Raw genomic sequence first — 27010 nt, forward strand, 5'->3', positions numbered from 1 at the left:
TACAGATATTTTCCCATTTATTGTAAAGAATATGACAGAGGTTCCTCATGCATAACCAGATGGAAGATATGCATAGGGTGAGGTACCGGGGGGTGGGGGAACAGAACTCCATGTTCTTTCTGTATGTGCCACCATCCAGGAACCTCCCCCTGTTCAGTTGTCTGGAAGCTCCCAGAACTTGGTTCTTTTGGATTTTTATGGAAGTTCCATTGTGTCCGCATGAGTGATTACATCGTTGGTCATTGTTTTACCAATCCTTGACCTGAAACCCTTCTCTCCTCCCTGGAGAGCAGGAATAAGATCAACAGCCTTCTAGTCATATGGTTGGTTTGCCTGATTACCTGCTCCTATCCTAGCTAGTTAGAAACCCCCAACCACCAGTTACCTCTTTAGCATACAGACAGCCCCTCTGGAGAGTCCAAGTAGTGCAGGAACAGTATGTCAGAAAAAGGGAATGAAGACCATATGTATATTAATATCACAGCAAGATATTCTAGAAAGCTTTTCTATTTGCAAGTTTGCAGGACCAAAACTCATTCCAAGGTGCTTTTCTGTACCACCACCAGAACTCACACACCCTACGCGGTAGGCAGCCTCCAGGTTGCTTTCCAGTGATCCAGTATTCACTCCTGGATATAGTCCCCTCCCACGCACTACCAGGTTTAGTCTGTGTGTGACCAGTAGGATATGACAGAAATAATGGCAAATGACTTCTGAGATGGAGTTTAAAAGACTGTGGCTTCCATCTTGGCCTCTTTTTCTCAGTCACTCTCTGGGAGAGTTAACTCTCAGGAGCACCCCTATGAAAGGTCATTGGGGGAGTTAGAAAGCCTCCGGCCAATAACTATGTGAGTGAGCTTGGCAGTGGCTGGCCAGACTCAAGCTTGCCTGCAACTGCATGAGATCCCTGAGCCAGAACCACCCAGCTGAGCTTCTCCCTGATACCTGACCTTCACATTTGTTAAGCAGCCTTGGTACTAGTACATCCTCCAATTCGTATTGCAAAGTTACAGATCACAGCCTTTCTCCCAGCATTCTAGAGTTGCTCAGTGTCTTCCCTTTCTCCTCCCCTTTTTCTCGTACAATTTCATGTTGTTGCCTAATTATGCTTGTTAACCTAGATCATCTCTGTTCTACCTGTTTTTCCACTGAATATGTTGTTGACTGCGTTGCTGTTGCTAAAACTTTAAGTAGTGAATGTGTCAGTGCAGCCCTCAGTGTGGCAGTACTCTGAGCTCAGCAGTGAAGTGGTAGTCTATGTGTCAACTTGACTGTGCCATAGGGTGCCCAGACTTGGGGTCAAACAGTCTGGGTTTGTCGGTGAGGGTGTTTTTGGATGAGATTAGCATTTCAGTTGATAGAGAAGTAAAGTAGACCTCCACCCCTATGTGGGTGGGATCCCCCAGTCCTTTGGAGACCTGAAGGTAATAAAAAGACTGGATAAGAGAAGACCGCTCAGGACCTCTCTTCACCTGTCTTGAGCTGGGACCTTGGTCTTCTCCTGCTTTCAGACTGTCAAAGTCTGAAATTAACATCCTCTGCTCTCCTGGGCTGCTGGCTAGCCAACTACAGAACTTGGGATTTCTCAGCCTCCACAATGGCAAGATGGATATATCTCCTATAGTGAAACCTGACTAATATGGATGACTTAATACACATTAGCTAGGACTGAAGAGAGCTGAATGTAGGCATTTCTCAGGTGCCACCTGCTGGGCAGACCTTCCCCTAGTAGCCCTAGTGAACCTTGTTTCCGGCAGAGTTTTCAGTGATGCAGCTTCTAATTTCTGCTGCAAAAATACTCTTGGTTTTTAGAGAGCAGACTTCTTGCTTCTCTTCTGCTTCTTATGCAGAGTAAAGTCTGCCAGGGGAAGTCATTGTGAGTAGTGTTTCTGTTTTTGTTTAAAAGTAAGAAATTGTGGTAGACAAAAATCATTAGGGCTTGGATCTGTGTATTTAAAGCAATAATCTTCCTATAAAGGTAAGTATTATCATGGTTTCTGCGAGTCATTTTGCCTCATCCTGGGGTTAGTGCCCTTTGATTTCCAATTCTTAAAATGTGGAGGTCAACTTTCTCCAGAGGATTACCTTCCTAAACCTAATCCTCTTATTGAGAACCTGAATTTATAATTGCACTCTGTTTTGATCAGCATGTGTGTTAAGTGTTCAGCACATTGCTTAGAGGAGCTGCTGGGGTCATGTCTGCTTTCCTAGAAATCCACAGAAAGGAGCCAGGGCTGCCAGTGTTCCATGTGCCCTTGGGTACTGAGGGTTTTGTCATCTTGGTAAGACTGTTTCCTCTGAATTTTTACCAAGAAGGAAACTTAAGGATCACGTGTAGGCTTTCAACTTGGTGTCCTTTTTCTATGTTAACCCACTATGTCCCATTCTCTCATATATATAGGTCACCAATAAAAAAACTATACAAATTTTTAAAGGACAGCTACAAAATTGCTCATTTGCAGGACGATGGGATATAATGGCGAAATAGGTTTCTGTTTCTGATTAGTTTTAGAAAGATGTTAGATCAACCAGTTTTGTGAAACACCTTCACTTGAAGTGGAAGATTTTTTGAAGACGATACTGTTCTCCCACAGTTGGCAGCATCTTTAGTTTTACAGATACTGAAACTACTACATTTTTTAAAAATAGGGGTTTGTCTAGAGATGCTCAGGTGATTGTGTACTTCTCATTAATAATGGAACTTGCTAATAAAACTGTCATTTCGTTATCATGAACTTAGAACTTTGTTTCTGTGGTGAAGCCTTGACAATAAAAAACCCAAGTAGAGTTGCTTCAGTATTCTGGGTGCTTTCCCTTGGGCAGAGTAGGTGAAATGTGTTTATTTTTTAAAATAATAGGTTTCAATTTCTTTAAGAGCAATTTTAGGTACAAAAAATTGAGCAGATAGTACAGAAAGTTTCCTTACCCCTTAGTTTACCCTACTAACGTATTATATTTGTCAGTCATGGTGACACACACCTGTAATTCCATATTCTTGGGAGTCTGAGGCAGGAGTGTCATGAGTTTGAGACCAGCTTCAGCAATTTAGGGAAACCCTGTTTCAAAACAAAAAATAAAAAGGGCTGAGGATGTAGCTCAATGCTTTCTTAGCATGTGGGAGGCCCTGGATTCAATCCCCAGTACTGCAAAAAACAAAACAAGTGCATTTGTATGGCACATTTGTTGCAGTTGATTAATGTGATACATTATTAACTAAAGTTTGTGGTTTATTAGGATTCACTCATTGTGTTGGACAGTTGAGTGTGTTTTGATAAATGCATAGGACATGCACCCACCATTATAGTATCCTACAAAGTATGTATGTTACACTGCCCTAAAATCCATTGTGTTCCGCTTATTCCTCCCTGCTTCCTCTCACACCCAGTCCCTGGCAGCCACTGATCTTTTTCTTGTCTCCATGGTTTTGTTTTCCCAGAATGTCTTATGTTAGAGTCATGTACATCTTTTTTCTGTCTCCATGGTTTTGTCTTCCCAGAATGCCATATGTTGGAGTCATGCATATATGATCTTCTCAGGTGGCTCTTTTCACTTGTTCCCAGTGTCTGTCCTCTTTTTTTTTATTTATTTATTTTTTCATATCAACTGTCTTTTTTAAAACATTTTTTTAGTTTGAATATCCATATATATTTTCACATATATATTCCTTCATATGTTTATTTACATTCATATATATGCATATATATATGAATATACCCTAATGGCAACCAAATTCCTGCTCATACATTTTCATATATATTCAGTTATAGAATCCTAAACTATAACTAAAACAAATTGTAAACATCCATCTCAAGAAAAATAGCTGTATACAAATTTATATCCTTTTAATTATTTCATGTATATTTCTACATACATATTCATATTTGTATTCCTATATATGAATACCAGTGTCTGTTCTCTTGCTGATGACTGTCCTCCTTACCTGTGGCAACCTACCTGGTCTTTCCTTTGCCAGTTCTTCTTCACAGGAAACATTTTCTGAACAAATCTGTACCTTGAGATTTTGATTGTGTCTTCCAGAAAGAGTCTTTAAAAATTTTAACCATGAGTATTGCTTAATTATAATTAATGGGCTCCCACCCTTTCCCATTGCTCCATGTTGAACTTCTTATTTTGGTCTTTCTGGTATTAATTTTAAATTGTGAATGACTGTCTTAACTTTTATGTGATTCTTTGGGTATTTTTTATTGTGGTACAATGTGTTTAACAAAATTTGCCATTTTAACCATTTTTAAATATACAGTTCAGAAGCATTTATTACATTCACACCATTGTGAAACTATCACCACTATCTGTTTCCAAAACTTTTTCATCTGGGGATGTGATCATTTTAAAAGAGGAATTTAAAAAATCCATTTAAAACTCCATTTGGCAGAATATTTTCATCTATCAGCCTATGCTAAATTTTGTTGCAGTTAACACCCCCCAAATCTCAGTGACTGTGGACAGTGATCTTTATGTCTTTCTCATGTTATGTATGTATCATATTCCTTTGGCTACAGCTTAGTCGCATGGCCACATCTAACTGCAGGAACCTGGGAAGTGTGCTAGCTTTGTGCATAGAAATAAGAGGAAATTGTTCTGGTGATTAGTTAGCATTCTTGGTCATATTAAGTAAGATGATTAAACCATACTCATAATTATCTTGGTCTTTCAGGGATGACATGGCAGTAATTGCTTGGTTTCCCAGTTCTGGATACTTTCCAGGAGAGCATTTTTCCATTGCATGCTCCCTTCCTATCCATACTTCAGTGATCATATCCTTTCAACACTGGGAGAGCTTCCTGGAATAAATAAAGTGATGTGCTGTTTTGATAAATACCCTTGTGAAAATGACAGTATATAAAACAGAAAAGGCCATGAAGAACCTTTACAATAATAAGTACAGTTGTTATAGTCAGATATTTAAAAAATTTCAGGACTCGACACCTCCCAGCCATTGAGTTAGTTTCAAGATAATGAGGTACTCTTCAATTTACTTGTAGCTTTGGTATTCTGTTGTCTTTAAGAAGGAAAGGATGTGGAACAAACTATGTTATATGCATTTTTAAATCTGTCAAAATTAACCCCACTCTTGTATGTAACTGTAATGCATTAATAAAAACATTAAAGAAGAAGGAAGAGATATGAAATTTGGAATTGGAGACAGCAGTTCCCAACCACGTTACCAGGTTCAGAGACAGATACTATAAATTTTGGCTTGAGACTCTGTTTCTTAATAAAATTCAGGAATAGGCAATATTTGTGCTGTGTATTTTTTAATGAACCCAGTGGATACAGCTAATTAGTTTAGTACAAGCTTAAAAGTGAGTTCAGCTCTCTAGCTATATGACTTGCTGGTATGTTTGGTATGCCTCAGCTTGCTGGTGATTGAAGTTCCATGGCTAACATTAATTTTGAGTAAGTGCCTACTGTTCTCAAGAAACTCCCACTCCCTTAAGAAAAGTGTTTCATCTGAGCCTCCAGTTGCTGGGAATAGATGTGTAAGCATTGTGAAAGTTTTTCCAATTAAAATTAGGTCTGCCACTGCATTCATTCCTTTAGGGTTCTGACAGTTGTGTTTATTATGCACCCTTATAGAGTGCTTTTTAAACTCAGTCAGCAAATTGAAATCATTCAGCTTGGATGGATCCTCTTCATCTTCCAGTAATCTTACCATAGAGACCATGGTGCTCTCAAATGCATTGTTAATACTCCTAGACAGGCCAGCTTTCCTTTCCATATTACTGTTCCAGTTTTTGTTTATTATTATTATAATTCTAGACTTGAAGTAATTATCCATAGAAACAGCCTGTCCTGACATGACATATCAGTTTGTCCTGAACTCGCTTGCTTTGTGAGCTTTTGGGACAGCAGGAAAACAAAAAAAACATCAAAAAGAAAAAAAAAAAAATCTTCTTTGGCTATAAAGTTTTTTCTTTCTTTCTTTTTTTTTTGGAGGTGGTGCTGGGGATTTATAAAGTTTATCAAAAATATACGTTTAGGGCTGGGGAGATAGCTCAGCTGGTAGAGTGCTTGCCTCGCAATCACAAGGCCCTGAGTTCGATCCCCAGTACTGCAAAAAAAAAAAGAAAAAATACATTTAAAAACGATGAGATCATGTAGAATGACAGTCATGTGCCAAATAGTATTTCTTTTTTCGGGGGAAGGTTTACTGGGGAATGAACCCAGGGGTGTTTTTCCATTGAGCTATATCCCCAGCCTTTTTTCTATTTTTAATTTTGAGATAGGGTCTTGCTAAGTTGGCTGGGAGTCTTGCTAAATTGCTGAAGTTGGTCTTGAACTTGTAATCCTCCTGCCTCCACCTCCTGAGTTGCTGAGACTATAGGTATGTGCTACTGTGCCTGGCAAAAATAATAATTCAATTAACTATTGCAGTGCTTTGTCTCTGGGATGTTCCTGAAGGACTCATGTATTGAAGGCTTGGTCACCAGCCTAGGGCACTATTGGGAGGTGGTGGAACCTTTAGGAGGTGGGATCTAATGGAAGCAAGTTTAGATCATTGGGGGCATGTCCTTGAAAAAAAGATTAGGGAATCCTGCCCCTTCCTCTTTGTGCCCCTATGTGGTGAGTAGCTGTGCTCCACCACGCTCTTGGCTGCCATGTTTTTCTTGCTACATACAAGCCCAAAGGGACTAGGGACTGAAACCTCTGAATATGATTCAAAATAAATCTATCCTCCTTTTGAGTATCTCAGGTAATTTGTTATAGCAGTGGACATCTGACTTAGCACAAGAATGAACCACACATATCACAGCGGTTCTATAATATATCATTTCATGAGGTCATAACCTTAGTTTTTGTTACTACATTCAGTGATGCTCTCACAGTGACCAAATCATGTAATTACATGTTTCCCAGAATAGGTCCTCTGATTGGGTGACACATCACTGCAGAGTTTGCTCAAGCTGTCACCCTTGGGAAACTCAGCAGCTGTTAACTAAAACTGGCCATACAACATCCACAGTCACCTTGAGTTTGTCTCAAAAGCAGAATCTCTGGTTCCTCTCTAGACCTTCTCAATCAGTCTGTAGTTCAGCAAGGTCCTTATGTGGTTCATATATGTGTGAAAGTTGGAGAAGTACTGGTTGGAGAACTTTGACCTATGCCTGTAATGAAGGAAACCACCAATTAGTTTGAGGAGTGACCATAAAATTTTTTTAATATGAAAATATGTATTTATTACCAGCAAAGTAGTATTTCCCCCTGAGTTTTTATCAATTGCTGATATGTACATACACAATAGCTGGACACAATATTTTTCACAACTAAGGGTTCATACTTTAAAGAAAATGGGCAAATTTCCAAAAGACAATCAGAAAGCAGCAAGAAATCTTTCCTCTTTCAATATGGAATATATTGTAATGGATATTCTCCAGTGCAAACAAATCAGTGAGATTTAGTAATCAAAAATGCTGGTAACCTAAAGGTTTTCAATAGCATTTTCTTAATCAAGTCAGACTTTCATTTAAAATTTTTACAGTTTGCATGTTAATTAAAAAATCAAGATATGTAGAAAACATGAAGTTTTAGGTGGCTGGTACTATATTGTACTTGATTTATTATTCTCAAATGTGTTCAATGATGCATAATTTATCCTTCACAACTCAAAATTAAGTGTAAAACCAAAAGTTGACTTTGTCCAGTAGAGAAATATAAATGCTTACAAATGAAAGTATGAAATAATTGTTGGAATATGTGAACTGAAATTTTATTTCAATTTTATTTTCAAATATGCTTAATTTTAGAGCTTCTTTTTCACACTGAAACTTATTTTGTATAAACAAGATGTCTGGTAATAATTGTCAATAAATAAGTTGCACCAAGAACATATTTGTAAAGATATAATGGAAAACAAAGTAACTATAGACAGTGATAACATCCATTTACTGTGTTACTATGTTACCAGTTTTTCAGTGTTCATATGACTTGTTCATACTAGTAAAAATGTTATTTCAAAATATTTCATATGTCATACATTAGACTTAGTTTAGGAGGGGAGGGCTCTTTTAAAATATTTATAAGGAGAAAAAAAAACCTTTTAAGAGAGAATATGCCTAAGGGAAAGGACAGAAAGAAACCCACGGTTCATTATTTTTTGACCTAATAAGAATGTAAATGTCAGTGGTTAAAATATATATAAAACTTGAGCTGAATGTAATTCTTCAATTTATTCAGCCTAGCAAGTAAAAGAAAAAATAATAATTTTGTCATTTTCAGTACAGATCCAATCTGTTATTCAGTCGTCCTTGGACCAGTCCATTTTCTTACAAGATTTATTTTTTAAAAGATGAGGATTTGTTTGGCACTGTTAATTAACATAACTCAGATAAATGATTTTCTCATTTAATTCTTTCAAGTTGGAAAAAACCAGACTAAAGTAGATTTTCTAAGATAATGGGTAGATCAACACTGTAAGGAAGGACTTCTAAGCTTAAAATCTAAAAACATTTTAGTTTCAAGTAAATCAGTGCTTTCCCTTCACTCTGACACTGAGAATTTCAGATACAAATTGTAGAAACCAGTATATGAAATTTTAGGGAAATCTTGCTAACAGTAACTATAAAAATTAAGAAATTTAAGGTGAGAAATACAGTTGGCTATCAATTAAAATACAAAACATACAAAACAACCTCTCCCCCACCATCCCCACTTTACAAGGTTGTTCCTTAAAAACTGATTTTATTCTGTCAGTCTTCTGGCTTATTTCCCATCATCTAGTGGCCACCTTGTGGCATTTCAAAGAAGTCCTGCTAGCATTTTTGAAGCCCAGTGCTTTTTCCCCTTTGAAATACCATAAAACAGCATCAAGTTTCATAATACTTATTTCAAAGGCCTCCCAAAGTCCATTTCCTGGTGGAGATAAGGTAATCTTTTTTAATAGGAAGAAATGAGTAGATGTGTGAGTGCCCATAAAACTTTAACACAGCCTCTTTATCAACATGAAAAATGAAAAAATCTTTTTTCTTTGGTGTATTGTAGTTAAAAATCTGCATACATGGCAAATATCAAGTTATGTTTCTATTTTGTGGTATGATACCGAAACCTCTGTGAATAGCAGTGGCAAGAACATGTCTTGAGATGACTGAATCAACCTGGTAAGATCTTGTGCGTTTTGGAATTCAGTCTGACGTCCTGTGACAGAGAATACTGGCATTCTTAAGACTTCTCAACAGGTGCTGACCTCTCCAGTTAAAAGCTTAACCAGAAAATGTGTCTGGTGATAAGTCTAGGGAGGGAATGAAATCTCATTATGTGTCACTCTTGCTCTTTTTAATTAAAAAAAAAAAAAGTCTTAAGTGGAGAGAAAGCCTCTGGCCTGACAACTGACTTGAACTCAGTTACTATTATTTTGACAGGGCAGAACATTCTACCTGAAATGTTAGGGTTCCTGCCAAATGAGAATTTATTTGCAAGTCAAAAGGCCAGGTAAATGGATTTGTATTTTTTAAAGAACTCACTTGTCACTGAAGGAGTATTTGCATTTAGGTGTAAATAATTTGAAAATGTCTCCTAGATTATGCATTTTTATTCAGGAGAAGGGTCTTCAAAGAGTATAGTTTTTTAATTTGCAGTACTGGGGGTTGAACCCAGGACCTCAGGCATGCTAAGCCACTGAGCCACATCCCCAGCCCAGATAGATTTTTTTATTTTCAACTTTTAAGTAATACTTGGCATTGTAGACCTTGGGATGGAAAATAAAGGGGAAAAGTAATGGCATTTCCATGGGGAATCTTTCTTCAATTTCTAATGGGAAGTTTTTAATTTGAAGGCTGACATATATTTTTACTTCTAAATTTTTAAAAATTTATTTTAAAAAACTTTTGACACTGGGAATTGAACTCGTAGGTGCTTTATTCCTGAGCTACCATTACAGTCCTTTTTGTTTATTTTTAAAATTTTGAGACGGTGTCTCACTAAGTTGCTGAGGATCTTTCAAAATTGCCAAGTCTGGCCTTGAACTTGGCAGTTCTCCTACCTCAGCCTCCCCACTCACTGGCATTACAAGAGTGCACCACCAGGCAGGGCTCTCCCAAGATATATTTTTAAAAGGAAGCCAAAATGATTTAATCTAACTTTATTAGATTTAGGAATTGAAGCCACCTCAAAGCCTTCCTGGATATCTGACCTTACTGCACTCACCTTGTATTGCATCTTGTCTCTTCCAGTATACACACTTAAATTTTATTTTTTAAAACTTGTTTTCACTTAACTTTTCCCTTCTCTGCCCTCTACTAGCCTCCACTTCCCCTTATCTTTTACCGTAGCTTGTACTAAAACTTACGCAAGGTCACTTGGACCCCAAGTCCAGTGTCTTCATTCAGAGTCTCTCCGGTGTTTGAGCTCGTCGATTCTGTCTCTTTTATTCCTGTGATATTGATCACTCAAGGTTTTCTTCCATGTATTTTGCTTCTTGAGAGCACTGGAGCCAGACTGCATGACTTTAAATCCCAGCTTCACCTCTTCCTGCATGCCTGAGGCAAGTCACTTCACTTCTGTGGGCTTCGGTTTTCTCATCTGTAAAATGAGTGGGGTGAAAAAGTCTGTCCCAGAGGGTCAGTGAGAAGTGCATAGAAGAATGCGTTGCACAGCAGTGGTTCCTTAGGGGTGAGTCATGGTTATTGTCATCGTTAAAGGGCATTTTCTGCCCTTGGCAAATTCTTGGCCATGCCTCCTGCTTGCAGGAGTTCACTGCTCCCCTGCAAAGGATGACCAGCAAAGGCTGTGGGGGTGAGACTGCTCTTCCTGCAGGTGGCGGATTGGGCATTTCTTCAGTGGAAGGGGAGGCAGTCCTTTCAGCTCTCGGAAGTGACTGGAAGCCAAGATGCGCCTGTGTATTTCAGTGGTAACCAGAGCTCAGTCCTGGCAGGCCAGTGTCCCCATAACTGCCTCTTCCTTTTTACTCGGCTTCCTCAAGACTGCTAAATCTGATGTAGAGGAATTCTTTCCAGCCAGTTTTTAATTTCATATTTACAGGAAGATGGCAAGAAATAAGAATAGTATAGAGAGCACGTGCATTCTCTTTTCAGATTCCCTCACTGTTAACATTTTACCCCATCTGCTTTATCATTCTCTGTGTGTGTGTGTACGTACACACACAGTATTTTTATTTTCTGAAGTACTTGAGAGGAAGTTGCATATTCCAGGACCCTTTGCCCTCACTACTACTTCTTGTATTTCATGCAAAGGGCAATATTCTCATAACTGTAATACAGTGGTCAACGTCAGTAAATTTGAAATTGATATAAGACTTTTGGCTGATTCGCAGTTGTGGTCCAGTTTTACAGCCGATCCAGTAATGTCCTATTTTGTACAGTTTCTTTTGTTCCCTTGAATGAAAAATGAAATCTAGGATCAGGTGTTGACTCTTTAGTTGTTGTGTGTTTGTAATCTTCTTTAGTATGAATCATTTTCATAGCCTTTGTTTTTAATGAAGTCGATACTTTTGAAGAATGCAGCCCCCTCCCCTTTTAAAAATCGGAACCTTCTCATGTTTGATTTCACTGATGTTTCCTTATTAATAGATTCAGGTTCTGCTTTCCTGGTCAGAATGCCATGGAGGTTTTCAAAGCATCACACTTGAGGACACATCTATCTGCTCTCACTGGGCGATGGCAGTTTTGGTCAACATTACCATTAGTTTATTTTCCCCTTCTGACAGCTGATTAATCTGTGTGCATGGGGAGGGGCACTTTAAAACCACATAATATCCTGCTCGTCACTGAAATTTCTTCCTGGATTTGGCATCCATTAATTATTCTTGCCTGACTCTTTGCAGTGATGGGAGGATGGCATTCTTCTGAAATTAAGTCTTCTTTTTCCCTCTTGATTTATGTTTATATTTATTATTTGCATGGATTCTTGGATTCCTCTTTTCCCAGTGATTTATAACCTGTTGCTGCCCCTAATTATTTTGGTTCAGTTACCCTGCATTTGTTGAGTGGACCCCTTCAAGCTGGCTGCTGTGTTGTGGCTCATGTACCTTACCCAAATACCTGTGACCTACCTCTGCTGTTGGGGCAGCTACATTGTCTCTCTTTGAGATGCCCTTTAGAGGCCTACCACCTTTAGAGATTGTATAGTTTTATTGAAAAAAATAGCATATATATATGTGTGTGTGTATGTATAAGTATGTACACACGTATATATGTAAAATGTGTGTGTGTGTATATATATATATATATATATATATACACACACATACATACTTTTTTTTGGTACTGGATATTGAATACAAGGAGACTCTACTGGTGGTATACACACAAACACATCTACTATATCTATCTGTATATCTCTCTTTCTATAGACATACCCCCAGAATTTTATTTTTTATTTTTTACCTTGCTAAGTTGCTGAGGCTGGCCTTGAACTCCTGAGTGCTGGGGTTATAGCTATGTCCCATGGTGCCCTACTGTCCTATTATTTAAAATCAGACTAGCCCTTAAAATGCCTTTCAGATTTGGAGAGGATGTATGCTGACATATTTGAGTGATGTTTTAGTAGGCAGAGAGAAATTTAATTTCCTGTACGGTCATTGTACATGCTCCCATTTCCATTTGCAGTTTGAGTCTAATGGGTTTATTCTCTGTTATGTGCACTTAACTGACTGTACCGGGTTGACCTCTGAACTGCCTATGGGTGCCCTCTGCTGGTTGTACAGTGCATGAGCACTTTTTGGGGAGTTGAATGCTGTGTTTCTGTTTTCCTTCTTTTGGTCAGTTGTTTTTCTCTTCAGTTTTTGCACAAATATGGATCATAGAATACAACCTTATTTTGAACCTGCTTTGTTACTTGAAATATATCAAGAATATTTCCATGTAAAAATAGATATATTTTTAGATCATGTTAATATTTGCATATTTTTTATATTACATGGATGTTCTTTTATACATTTAAATAATCGCATTTTAATAGTTATATTTGTTACCTCGGTAGCATATAAGATAAACATTCCTTGTATATTATACCATTCACATGTGACTTATTAGGTAGAGTTTGATAAGTGGTTAGGAATTTGTTAAAATATATAGAAAGGAGAACCTAGAAAAAATTGTCTAGGACAGGTTTGGGTTATGTTCAAGAAACAGAAAAATAAAATTTGGCAGAAACATTGTTGAATGATAGTTGGGAAATGTGGTTGGAAAGTAGGTATTTTGAGGTTTTTTCTATTTAATTGATAAAATGAAACAAGAAAAGCAGAATAGAAATTTATTTGTTAAATAGCTGGGAAGCTCAGGGCATTTGGATGCAGTGGCTCAGATGCTGCTGCTACATTCTTTACCTGTCTGTTTTTTGTCCTATCTTGATCTCAGCACTGGTTTTCCTGCCTATTGGTGTGGGGAAAGAAGGAACCCCGGATCTCTCTAAGCCAGCTTCTAACAGCTCAGGTTATAGAGAAAACCACTTTCTTCCATTACTCATACAGGAACTATCAGGGAAGGCTACTGACAGGTGCTGTTTGGGTTAGACATCTTCCTTTAGGCCAGTGTCTGTGAACAAGGGGACCAAGGTCTGCATGGACCAGATCTGAAGCATAGGGCCTCACCTAAGGCCAGTGAATGGGTGAGAACTATGGTCATTTTCCCTCTCAGAATGCATGGAGGAGTTGAGGTGAAATTCCTTAAGGGAAAGAGCGTTTTAAATAGACAAGACAGTGGACATCCACCACACTGTTGTGGCCTAGTCCCTGTGGGAACACTTCAAGCCGATCTGAGTAGGGTGTGGTCAGAGACAGTGGAAAAAAGGGAGATGGATGGCTTGTGGTGTAGGTGGGGTGAACAGCCAGCCCTTGGTGGTGCCTCATTGAATGGAAATTCTTGGGAACAATTCATTTGAAGTCAGGTCTAGGAGACCCAGGATGACAGACTTAGCCTTAGGAATACCACAAGGAAGACTGGTGAATTCAGTCTCAGGCATGTTGTTTTTCCACTATTTTTGACAGTCCTGTGAAAGTGTTCCAGCAGCACAGGATCACATCTTACCTGCTTCTTCCTTGGGCCAACTAATCCACATAGGAAATAAAAAGAGCTGCTATGCATAAAAAGAATGACTTTATGACATTTGCCTGAAAGTGGGTAGATCTGGAGACTATTACACTAAGCAAAATAAGCCAGTCCCAAAAAAACCAAAGCTCGAATGTTCTCTCTGATATGTGGATGTTAACACACAACTAGAGGGAAGGGGAGAGAAGAATAGAAGTTAAGTAGATTAGACAAAGGGGAATAAAGAAAAGGAGCGGGGACAGGAATAGGAAAGACAGTGGGATGAACTTTCCTTTGTACATATATAAATACTCTACAGTGAATCTCCACATCAAGTACAACTACAAGACTGAGATCCTAATTAGAATAAGATGTACTCCATGTTTGTATAAATATGTCAGAATATACTCTACTGTCATGTGTAACTAAAAAGAACAAAATAAATAAAAAGCTGCTGTGAACCCAAAGACTTCTCCCTTTCTCGCCTGGATTGTACTATGATCCTCTTTTTAGATACTCCCCTGCACCTTATTTTGTGGTGCTGGAAGTTGAACGAGTCTGACAAATACTACGCAAGCGCTCTGCCACCAAGCTGCACCTCAGCTCCTCATATTTACTTTTTGTACTGTCTCTGCGTGGCTCAATAACCTTCAGTTTTCCCCCCCTCCCAGTATACTAAGTATAAATGCTTATCACTCAAGATTTTTAGTGGTCTGTCCCCAAATTGTATCTCTGCTTTTTATTTATTTATTTTTTAACTCCCCTTCCACCTTGCTTGTGAATCTTGAATCACTTGAACTTCTGTCATTTCATTAACTTACCTGTGCTTTTCTCATATCTGGTCACCTGTTTCACTTTTCTCAAGTTTAGAATGTGTGAATTAGGTTCTGATGGGTGATATGGAGAGCAAGAACTTGTTCTAAGAGCCAGGATGTTACTTAATAACCCTAAGCTTGTACCCAAGCACGTAGAGCAAAACTTGTATACAGTTACTTAAATTTTAAATCCTCATGTTTATAAGTAAGGCAAATAATGTCTTCATAAGCCATTATTGATTTTTTTCCCACTCCATGTTGATTGCAAGCCTCATTTCAGGGTAGGTGCAATTGTGTAGCCTGTGGCCCCAGAGGGGAGGCTGGCCAACAGGAACTTCACATCTGTGTGTTGCTGCTGGGAGAGGGGAGGACAGACTGGGAGGGCCTCTGAGAAGAGGTGGCATTTCTGCCTAACTCTTGAAGGATGCGTGACTTTGTCGAGGTAGAGGGTGTAGCTTATACTCAACAGAATGTCAAAGACATGGGTTTGAGGAGGTGAGAAGTGAGGCGGTAACTATGGTGTGCATTGTATCTATGTCAGTATTCCTTCTAAGACCTGTGGCTCCAAAAGGAAAAACAAGATAACGGAGAATTGTTTTTTTTTTCCTACCAATATTCAGTGACCAAATGCAGAATGTGTGGAGAAGGCCAGGCACCCCCATGAACCACTTCCAGTCCAGGGACATAACTCTGACGTGTGTTCTGGAAAATGGCAATTCATTCTTTCAAGTAATAATTAAAAAAGAAATCATTCTACTTCTAAATGTAAAATGAACAACAGTTGTAGTTGCCCCAGTTTTGGTACCTTTTAGGAAAAAACAATTCTCGTTGTTGTTGTTGTTGTTGTTAAAAAATGAAACTTTAAAAAACCTAAATAAGAAATGTAAATCAAAACTACCCTAAGAGTCCATGTCACTCCAACTAAAATGGCAATTATCAAGAATATAAGCAACAATAGGTGTTGGCGAGGATGTGGGGGAAAAGGTATACTCATACATTGCTGGTGGGGTTGCAAATTAGTGCAGCCACTCTGGAAAGCAGTGTGGAGATTCCTTAGAAAACTCGGAATGGAACCACCATTTGACCCAGCTATCCCACTCCTTGGCCTATACCCAAAGGACTTAAAATCAGCATACTACAGTGATACAGCCAAATCAATATTCATAGCTGCTCAATTTACAATAGCCAGATTGTGGAACCAACCTAGATGTCCTTCAATTGATGAATGGATAAAGAAACTGTGATATATATATATATATATATATATATATATATATGTGTGTGTGTGGGTGTGTGTGTATACACACACACACACACACACACACACAATGGAATATTACTCAGCCATAAAGAATAATAAAATTATGCATTTGCAGGCAAATGGATGAAATTGGAGAATATCATGCTAAGTGAGATAAGCCAATCTCAAAAAACCAAAGAACGAATGATCTCGCTGATAAGTAGATGATGACACATAATGGGGGGGGGGGTGGGAGAGAGGCAAGAATGGAGGAAGGAGGGACTGTATAGAGGGAAAAGAGGGGTGGGAGGGGTGGGGGGGAAGGAAAAAATAACAGAATGAATCAAACACCCTTACCCTATGTAAATGTATGACTACACAAATGGTATGCCTCTACTTCATGTACAGAGAAACAAGTTGTACCCCATGTGTTTACAATAAAAAAAACCTAAATAAGATAAAGATTGCTTTAAGTAGAGTAAAACATGAGAGTAACAAAAAGTAAAATAAAAACCAACCATAAATTGAGATGAATATGAACTACCTTGGTGCATATATATTGTTATACAGTGTGTTTTAAACAACTTTTTCATTGCTAGAAAAACACTAGGTACACACTGATTCTTTTTTTTTAATACTTAAAATACATTGGATTTCATATTTACTTCTAATTCAGGGACACTGTATCAAGGTAGGACATTCCCTTTTTTGTTATGCAATATGCATTTTTCCACTGTGAGAAAGAATATTTTTATATACGAAGCATGGATATACAGTAATGAAGAGGACTATTACCAGAAATGACTATATAACATCACTAAAAAATATTTACAAAATGTTTAGTGAAAAAAGAATACAAAATTGTATGTATACAAGTTGCAACAGTTTTACAATTCTCTCTATATATAGTTTGGTAAGGGAACATAAGGAAATTCAATTTTGTTGGATAAGAATGGTATATAATTGTGCATAATATTTCTAAATTGTTTATAAATCATTTTCCAGAATGTCTTACTAATAAAAGTGTAATATGATCACAGTCAAGAATTGAATTATATTATGCGGTAGCACCTGTTGTAAGATTGGGAAAAATCTCTATACTAACATATGAAGGCAGGCACTTAAAATGAGCCATTTCAAAATAGTGAATATTTCAGACTCTTATTTAAAAGAAAATAATGTCAGTTATCTGACATTTTCCCTGATAGAAAATACAGAAAAGCACAGATATGTAAAAAATAATCTGTTCTCAGTACTGTCACACAGAGATGACTACTGTTAGCATATTGACCTATAGCTTTTAATTATTTCTTCTATCTACACATTTATATGTACATATTTTTTCATACTGGAGGATTTGAAATAGGCTTAACTTTATTTTGTAACTGCTGTTTTTAAGCAGAAAATCTGATGATATATTTTTTTGTCTTAGTGATTTTTTTTTCTTTTAAAAATATTTTCTTTTTTAGCATACATGACAGTAGAGTGTATTTTGACATAAAATGTATACCTGGAGTATAACTTATCCTAATTAGGATCCCATTCTTGAGTTTATACAGTGTGTTTTAGGTAGCTCTTTCATTACTGAAACCAGAAGACCTGACAAGAACAGTTTTTAGAGGAGGAAAAGTTTATTTGGGGCTCACAGTTTATGAGGTCTCAGTTCGTAGGCAGCTGGCTCCATTACTCTGGGCCCAAGGTAATGGCAGAAGAACGTGGTGGAGGAAACCAGGTCAGGAAGTAATCACCAAGGAGCAGAGACTCTTGCTCACCATGGACAAAAGATAAACCTCAAGGGCATGCCCCCAGCTACCCACCTCCTCCAGCCAACCCCTACCTGCCTACAGTTACCACCCAGATAATCCCTATCAGTGGATTAATGCATTGTTTAGGTTAAGACTCTCATAACCCTGTCATTTCACCTCTATAAAGTTTCTTGCATTGTTTCACATGAGCTTTTGGAGTGCCATCTCATATGTAAACCATAACACAGTGACAGACCATTGCCTTTTAAGGGGTGCAGTGGGTTGCCTTTATTTTTATCTGCTTGGTATTAGAATCAGCAGGAACTGTAAATGCTGTGCTTAAGCAAAGACCATGCATAGGTGAGCATACAAAGATTCCGCTAGGAGCCTTCTAGTAAGGAATTTGGTGACTTGTGAGTTTTGTACTACAAGCTAATTGTGGCCCAGTTGCTGTAGGGTGGGCTATGCTAAGGGAAACAGGTTTAATGTAGAACCTGCAGAGCCATGACCTTAGTCAAAGGGCCAAGAAGACACGGGAGCTGCACCTTCAAAGCTGTTCATCTCTTTTCAGTGCAAATAACTGGAACACTTCATCCTTCTGAAAAAGGAAAGAAAGGGAGAAAGAAAAGATGGATTGAAATTTGTATGACAGTAATGTGACTCTGCTTTAGAGCAAGTAATGATGAAAATATAGCTTTATTTTTGTACTAGGTTATGCTTAGAAAGCTGGTGAAGTTTGACTTTCAGAATTCATTGGTAATCCAGAGTGGAAAAAAAAAGTATCACCCAGATGGCAGTTGCAGGAGATTACTGACTGATAATCCTTTCTTGTCCTAGAAGATTAAGTCTGCCTGGTATAGTGTGGTCAGCTGACTGGTTTTTAAAAGAATAAATTGTAGTTTCTTGTAATTCTGCCAGAGCTTGACGTTGGCTTGAACTGTTTGCACATCTAGTGCTGCTGCAGAGCCTGACCCTCCTTTATTTACTGAAGCAAGCTCCACTCCCCTGCCCAGGTTGTTCTTTGTTGACCAAAATTAACAACAGGTGGTGAATAGAGCCCCTCCTAAAGGTGCTCTGGAGAAGTCATTTATGAAATAGGCCTGCTTGCCACAGGGAAGGGTTCCCAGCAGGAATTGCTGCACTTGGGCCCGGAAGCCGGGGCGGGGCCTCTAAACTGGGGTGATTTCCTCAGTGAGTGTGCACGGTGCAGAGCGAATATGGCCAGAGGGCTTGTAACTGAAGAGTAACCTCCGGTGGTAATCAAGCCATGCCTCCTGCCTTTGTCTGGAATGGATTGTCGAGACATGGACTTATATGAGGACTACCAGTCCCCATTTGATTTTGACACAGGAGTGAACAAAAACTATCTCTACTTGTCTCCCAGTGGGAATTCATCTCCACCTGGATCACCTACTCAGAAATTCGGTAACTATTAATTTTGTGATGTTAGGGTTGCTCTGATAAAAGCTGCACATAACTTGAGATTAACCTGGCTTTATGATTTTCAGTGTCAAGATGCACCAGGATGTTGTTGTGTTGTCCCTAGTTAACAAAGTTGTTCAACGTTCAAAGCCGGGAGAGAGATGGCCTGTTAAATATTAGAATGTATATGTATTGGGAAGTAGGTTTTAAAGTTAGTAGTGCCGTTTCTATGATCATTAGAGGTCTTCTGATCACTTTGAGCATGTTGAGTTGATGAGTAACAGAAAAGGAGGAATCTGAAGGACTTGGTTTGCAGTTGCCAATGTAATTTATGGAGACCACCTTGGTTTTCATCTTTGGTAAAATGAGGTATAAGTTTGTGAAGCACTGACCAAATTCAAGGGCCTGCTCTAGATGTCCTGGAGTTTGTAATGGAAGATTGAGAACAGTGTACAGAAATACCTAGGCAAGAGATTTTTTAAAAAAGAAAAAATCGCTGTACCTCTGATGTGCCAGGATGAATTTTCCTGAAGTTTGGAGCTCCATCAGGATCACAGGACAGCACCAAGCCAGTAGCAGCCTTAGCCATTGCTTTGTCCAGGGTATGTCCCTCATTTTACAGCCTTTGCTATAAAATGGGAAAGAGACCTCCTCTTAACTTGCCAGGGAAGTAACCAGGTTTTCCCTGAAAAAGTTAATTATTTCCTTGTTAGTAGAACAGGTCACATTTTGTTCTTTTTAAGCATGGAACATGGAAAACAAATGGTAAAGGATACAGTATGAAGCTAGTTATAAGCATCTGAGCTTTGTGTATTTGCTGACCACAGAATGAGATAAAGCAACCTGCCTTTAACTCTTGATTGCAGTTGGTAGCATAGCCACTTTTGGGGATGCAGTTTGGATTTCTAGGAAGGGAAAAAATATTGAAAAGAACAGAAAGGTCAGAGCTGGTTTCTAGGGCTGGTGGGCTCATGTCTATTGGGGGACTTGGATTTTCAGGAAGTTTTCTGCTTTGCTGACCTTCCCTTGTCTGTGTAGCCCACCTTGCACCTCTGTCATACAGGGTGATGATCAGGCTTCCTTTTTTGCCCAGCCTCTAAAAAGACGGTATCATCCATTTAGACTTCTAAGTCTTATCAGAGCTGCACATGCTGCTGGAAAGTTGGACCTCTGTAATAAAACATCAGTGATAAGGGCTTTATGTGCCCTAGAGGAGCCAGGTCTGCAGCTGCTGCACTTCTGGGGTGTGAGATTCCTGGGAACACTTGGGCTGCTTGTTTCTTGTCATTCTTGTCTTTCACTTTCCTGGTTCCACTTCTGGCTGCCTTTGAATGTTTTCTGTCAAAACAAAGGCAGTTAGTTGTAGGGTTGGGTATCCTTTAGGCAAGTTTTGAAAAATTGTCTTCACAGTTACTAGTAGCAGTCTGAAAGAGCTTGGGGTCATGGGATTTATAAAACAAATGAACAACAAGAACTAAAACAAAACTCCAATAACCGCTGGTGCTCAGATTAAATAGTTTGTATTAATTAAAAGGAGAGTTTGTATTCATTAAAAGGGTGAGCAAGAAAATGAGCAGAAACCATCACAAGAGGCCACCTGGTAAGAACACTGTGATTCTAAAATTGCCAAATAAAAGTGGGACCTGGAACAATGATTATCAGTCTCTGTACCTGGGAACTGTTCTGGCACAAGAGGCCAGCAAACCTGTCGGAACTTCAAGCTTGCTGAGTAGACGGAATGAAAAACTTCTTTTCTGTGTCTTTGTCCTATTTGTATTTCTGTTTAGAAATTCTTAGGATTTATACAGATGAATCTGTTTGAAAGTTCATGTGGCTTTCAGCCACTGTATTTTCTTAATCAGACAAGAATTGTAGATAAAAAGAGAACTGATATGAAAAGGCATCCTACTCAGAGAGGTTGTGAACACTGATCTGAAAGAGCATATAGATATTTATGCCATCTTGGGGCAAAGAAAGTAATGAGATTCAGTCTATGGGCAGGATGTTCCTAAGAAGCACCCACAGTGAAGAGTAGGAGGTGAGCCAGTGGCCAGAAAGAAAAGAGGCCTTTTATCAGGACTTCTGACCTCTTTTGGAACCAGTGACCCACATTCAGAAATACCTTATCCCTCTTGACCCTGCTAAATACAAATATCTATCAAGCTGTGAGACTGCTTATCCTTACTACGTGTGATGCACTCTGGTATTTTATACTCTTCTGTTCCATTTCTTCTCCTTAAAATGCTTATCAGGCACTAGTGCTAAATGAATTTCATCACCTATAGTTTGAAAACACTGATGTCTATAGTAAGTTCCAGAATCTGGAGTGGAGGCTCCATGAAGATATGTTAGTTTGTCTTTTTGTTGTTGTTCACAGCCATTTTCCCAAGCATCTGGAACAGTACTTGACATTTGTGGCTCAACAGATATTTTGTTGAATGAATGAAGGAGTGAATGAAGCTGGTAAGGACTAGCTCACACTCAGGCCACTTTACAGATGTGAGCACTGAGTGCGAGAGGTACGTGTGGTATCTTCAGATCACGAACTCTAGCCAGCCTAAGCAGGGCTCTCACTGTTCTCAGCTTTCAAGCCAGGGTTTGGTTTTGGACCTACAGCATCGCAGCCTCTCTGGTGATGGATGTCATAGAACAGGTTAGTCTTTCAAGGCACAGCTTCTCCTTAGGTCAGGAGTTTTACTCTGAGGTGTTTTGCTGGTTCTTTATGTGCTGTGGGGACCTGAGCATTCCATTCCACCTGTGGACAGCCCTCAGCAGTGGTAGTCTCATGCCTGGTGTCATGTGCTGCCTTTTTCTCTTCCATTCTAGGAACTTCTTCACCTCTGTAAGGATAATTCCCAGATGTTATTTATGTAGACGCTCTCTTCGTCTTGAGAGTTTTCTAGGAATCCTCAGGAAGACAGATCTGACTTTTCATTCCTTTGGCTGTTACGGGTGACTTTGGAAATTATGAGCAATTTATTAAAAAAATCTCAATCTAACACTCTGAGAAGAGTAAAAAGTGAAACTGAAAAGCCTGCCATACTTCTCTTCATTCTGTTTTGCTCTTCTTGATTTCTACTCTTTGTCATTCCCACTTCTTTTTAGGGAAAGGGTTGTTGCATCTTACAAGTTTTCATGATTGCAAAGGTCTTAAAAAACACATGTATTTTACAAAATCAAAACCAGAATAGAATTGAAGAGGTGGAGAACTCTTTAGAGAAGAAATTTAAGGATGGAAGAGGCTCCTCCACTTTGGGGACCCCCACATTCTCCACGGCTGACCTGTCACTCCTCTGCAGAGTGTTGCAGCTATTAGTTTTACACTTGGTTTGGGCAGAGGAGAGTGGACTGATGAGGAGAGGAGATGGCTTTGAAGTAGCTGAAGGTTTTCTTTCCTCCTTTTTAAAAAGATGAAACAGATTTAAGGTCGGTTAGAAATATCTGGAAGGAGCAAGTAAAGCACTTGAAAATATGTTCTACCTTGGCGAGCTTTCCTTCCTCCTCCACTCTTGCTGTGAAGTTTTGGGAGGTGACTCTTTCTTGGGTGGGAAGTTGACAGCTGTCCAGGACCCTGCTTTCCTGCTCAGTCCCAGGAGCCTCACCGCTCTCTGGTTCCCAAGCCCTCCTGTCTTTTTTTGCCTTAGTATCCACCTTTCCCTTCTTTCTGTTTCCTCTCCTTCTTAATGATCCTGACGTCCCTCGGTTAAGCTCTCAGGGTTCCCAGGTCATCCCCAGATGGAGCGAATCGAGTTTTCTTAGCTTTTCTGTTCGCTGCTCTACAGTGATTGGTTTCCTCCCTCAGGTTTTACTCTCTTCATCGTGGACAAACAATGGGGAAATGACAGCTTTGAGAATCCAAAGGTCCCAGGGCCCTTGTGTCCATGTTGCCTCTTTCTGAAGGTGATCAGCTGTGCGGATCTTCAGATGTCCCTTGCCTTAAGTCAGTGGTTCTCACCTAGGGCACTTTTGCCCCCTGGAGGGCATTTGGTTGTCACACCTGGTGTGAGTGTGGGGCTGGTGCTGGTGTCTAGTGTGTGGAGGCCCCGATGCTACCCAGGGTAGAGCTCCCGGCATAGAGTGAAATCTGACTCGAGACATCCGTGCCCGTGTTCACTGAAGAGAATGCCTTTGCGAGGGGACCTCCACACATTCCTCCTGCTGCTTCTGGAGTTTCATTACATCCATAAAGAGCAAGGTGCAGAGAGCAGGAGCCCCAAGCACAGACCTGTGAGGGGAAACATCTTTATCTTGTGATCTTTTGGGATATTGCCACTAAAGATACTTCAAACTCTGTAGTGTCTCTCTCTGTCTGTAGAGCTAAAAAGGTGCATATTTCTTCTTGTTGTTGCTAAAATAAAACAATCCTAGACACTAAAGTTTCTTATTCATACTCTGGTCTTAAAGCCATTGTTACCTCTTTGAAGAGTGTGTAAGACAGGGGGTATATGATTTTATTTTCTAAAGAAACTTTCAACACTTAATTATACATCAACATACTCTTTCTCAGGTAGGTGGTGTTAACACTATGACCAGATATCAGATAGGCTGGTATTTTTTGCAACTTCTTTCCTCCCAGTTGAACCTTGTTAGGAGCAGCTGATACAGCCGTCCTTCTGTAATGTCACGTACTCTGCCTGTGAAACTATCACACATTTGCCTTGTACACACTTCTCAATAACACAAAGGTTAGGTGGCCTGTCCAAGTAGTAAGCTTCAGATAATTGAGATATGAGATAGCGGTTTTGTTGCTTTAGCAAAGTGACATTTTATGTCTGTTTTAAATAGGAAAGCCTTTGTTGGTGAAAGAAGCTAAGTGAGAATGCCATATATAAAATCAAAATCTCAAAATTTATGGTAGACAGTGAAGCCAGACTGGGTTCTTTATATTTCCCTCTGGCTGAACCATGTACCTTCTTGTAATTCATTTATTTGGAGAATGTGAACATCTGTGTGCTGAGTACTTTGCATCAGAGATTGTGCTGGGGCTATAGGTATGGGACTGGAACACAGAAGCCAAGCATTGCCCAGTCTGGGCCAGGTTCTAGTACTGGAGACATTACTCACGGGTTGCTGAACTGAGTCAGGGCATGCTTCTCAGCTCGGATCACAGGGTCCAGGGGAAATCCTCCAGGAGCAAGAACACTTAAAATGTTATGGGAATGAATAAGAGTTGGAAATAGGGGTTTTCGGGCAGAGAAGTAACATGTGCAAAAACACCAAGCAGTTTGAGAAAGAGAGGTGGTTGTATGGTGTTGTGAATACAGTTAATGCCACTGAATTGGACACTTAAAATGGTTAAAAATGTTACATGTTATATATTGTAACATAATAAAAATGAACCCCAAACAAGTATGGGAGGTAGGTTTATGCATATGAATATATTCCTTAAAATAATCCCAAATTGCAACTCCCTGGATGAACTTTGGATTGGAAGATGTGGTGAGAGTGGGCAGTAGCAGGAGATGTAGTAGGTGAGTTTCAAGAGCAATGAGCTCAATTTACTTGAAGGTAGGAGGCCATGGAAAGATTTAGGTCAAGGAGCGTCATGGTCAGACGCCTACCGTAGAGCGAAGCTCACTCTGGAGACTGGGTGGTAGATGGATTGCAGGGGATGGAGACCAGTAAGGCACTTGGGAGCAAAATATAAGGAGGAATTGGTGAACTGAGGCAGGAGTGATGGGTTTGAAGGTGAGGAGTGAAATAGACCCTTGAACTCAGAGAAGTAGGAAGAAAAAACTCAGGGAGCGTGGGTAATGTGAGTTATCAGACTGGAACTCATTGTCACATGCCTTGGAGATGCCAAATGAGACCATGACTGAGAACTGTCCTTAGTGGAAAGGATATGGAATGGGCAGGTGCAAGTCAAGGGGACTGAAGAGGAAGGGAGGCAAGCCTGAAGCCCAGCCTCATGAAAGAGCAAAGGAGAGAGAGAGCTGGAATGAGCGATGGTGCATGGGATGGTGGGGGAGACTTGTCTTGTGTGTCCACTTTTTAGGGGTAAGGAATGTGGGGCTCTTGAGGATAAACATTTAGTTGGAGGTCACCCAGCTACTAACTGGCTTAGTCAGTTTTTATATTCCTTTCCATCTGTGTTTGCTAGTGCTGCTGTAACAAAGTGCCACAAACTGGGATACTCAGCACAACAAAAATTGATTGCCATATGGTTCTGGAGGATTGAAGACCAAAATCAGTATGTCTGCAGTGCCATGTTCCCTCTAGGGAGCCTTCCCTTGCCTCTTCTAGTGTTTGGTGGCTGCCCGCCGTCAGTCTCTGCCTCCAGCGTCATAGTCATTTTCCCTGTGTCTGTGAACTGTCTTCCCATGACAGTCTCTTTGATGTGATAAGGATACCAACTGTTAGATTGGTACATGCCCTAGTCCAGGACGACCTCACCTTAACCTGATGAAGTCTGCAAAGAATGGTGTGCAAAATGGCACTTTCACAGGTTCCAGGAGTTAGGAAGTTGAATGTATCTTTGAAGGGGACACATTGCTTTCCATGGCACCATCTAATTTCAAAACTTATGCCTTTCTTCTTCTATTCTTTAAAAATATCTCTGTCCACAGTTTCCTGTCTTCATTCAAGGAAGGGTTTAAGTTAAATGACCCCCGGTTCTATTCAGATCTAACACGGTGTGAAAATGGCTAACAGAAGTTTTAATCATTATAGAAAGTCTTTCAGGGAAGCAGTGGGGTGAAGGTCAAAGATGAACTGAAAGCCTTTCAGCTGGGTACCCTACATGGGGGCCTGAGCCTGCACCACCGCACCAAGCAGAGGAGCAGCGTGGCACACAGCAGGCTCCCACTCCTGGCTTGAGTGCAGGACCCTGAAATGTGTAGAAAAGACTGTGTTGCTTTCCTCATTTGAGATTTGCAGAGGTATGTGGCAAGTAGGTGGTTATGTATGTGAAAAGAGAGACACTTGCTTTGAATCTTGAGCCAATATTTCAGTTCAAATAAAATCTTTATTAACGTTTGTCCTGTTCTAAGCACTGTGAGTTTTTTTTGGGGGTGGGAGTACTGGGGATTGAACCCAGGGGTGTTCAACCACTGAGCCACATCCTCAGCCCTTTTTAAATATTTTATTTAGAGGCTGAGTTGCTTAGGGCCTTGCTAAATTGGTAAGGCTGGCTTTGAATTTGTGATCCTCCTGCCTCAGGCTCCCCCGCCTCAGCCTCCCCAGCTGCTGGGCTTACAGGCATGTGCCACTGTGCCCAGCTCTAGGAACTATGAGTTCTAAGATGAAAAGATAAGGGAGTGACATCAGGACTTTATAATTTAGAACTGGCGTGTGTTCCCTTCTCTGAACTCTCTCCATTCTCCTCTCAGGCCAGCCTGCCTCCCTCCTGCCCATCACACTTGCTCCCAGAGGTTCCCACCAGTCAAAAGCTTAAGGACTCTGTCTTCCTCAGATGACCCACAAGTGCTCACAAGTATTACATTTCATCAAATCTAAGACCTCAGGTTTTAAGATACCCTTTATTTTGTGTTTTTTAAAATTGTTTTTTAGTTGTAGATGGACACAGTGTCTTTATTTATATGGTGCTGAGGATCGAACCCAGTGCCCCACACATGCAAGGCAAGCACTCTACCACTGAGCCACAACCCCCACCCTATTTTGTGTTTTATTAAGAGGCAAAAGATATTGGCAAGTTGAACTAAGAAACTATACTTTCTTGTCACTTAAAAATTGTAGTTTTATGTGTAGTGAAAAGACTTATAGATTTATTTATATATGACATTTATATATAATAATTTATACATGATTTATTAAATATGACATGGGCAT

The 27010-nt window shown here is 39.7% G+C and overlaps 1 protein-coding gene across 8 annotated transcripts in view; it reads left to right on the top strand.

Annotated features, from left to right (window-relative positions):
- The window catches only part of Tpd52 (tumor protein D52), a 250902-nt gene that overhangs the window by 48913 nt on the left and 174979 nt on the right, over nt 1–27010 (top strand). Inside the window, exon 1 of one of the 8 annotated variants that reach the window (XM_047548153.1) lies at nt 19048–19225. The exons of 1 other annotated variant lie outside the window; for it this stretch is intronic. In XM_047548153.1, coding sequence (XP_047404109.1) covers nt 19090–19225 — 136 coding nt within the window. In that variant the 5' untranslated portion in view covers nt 19048–19089. Of the gene's footprint in view, nt 1–19047; nt 19226–27010 lie in introns of those variants that run through there. 6 more of the 8 variants (XM_047548121.1, XM_047548114.1, XM_047548129.1 and 3 more) reach the window with 6 other exon arrangements.

Source organism: Sciurus carolinensis, chromosome 1, assembly GCF_902686445.1.
Source record: "Sciurus carolinensis chromosome 1, mSciCar1.2, whole genome shotgun sequence".
Classification (NCBI taxonomy): Eukaryota; Metazoa; Chordata; class Mammalia; order Rodentia; family Sciuridae; genus Sciurus; species Sciurus carolinensis.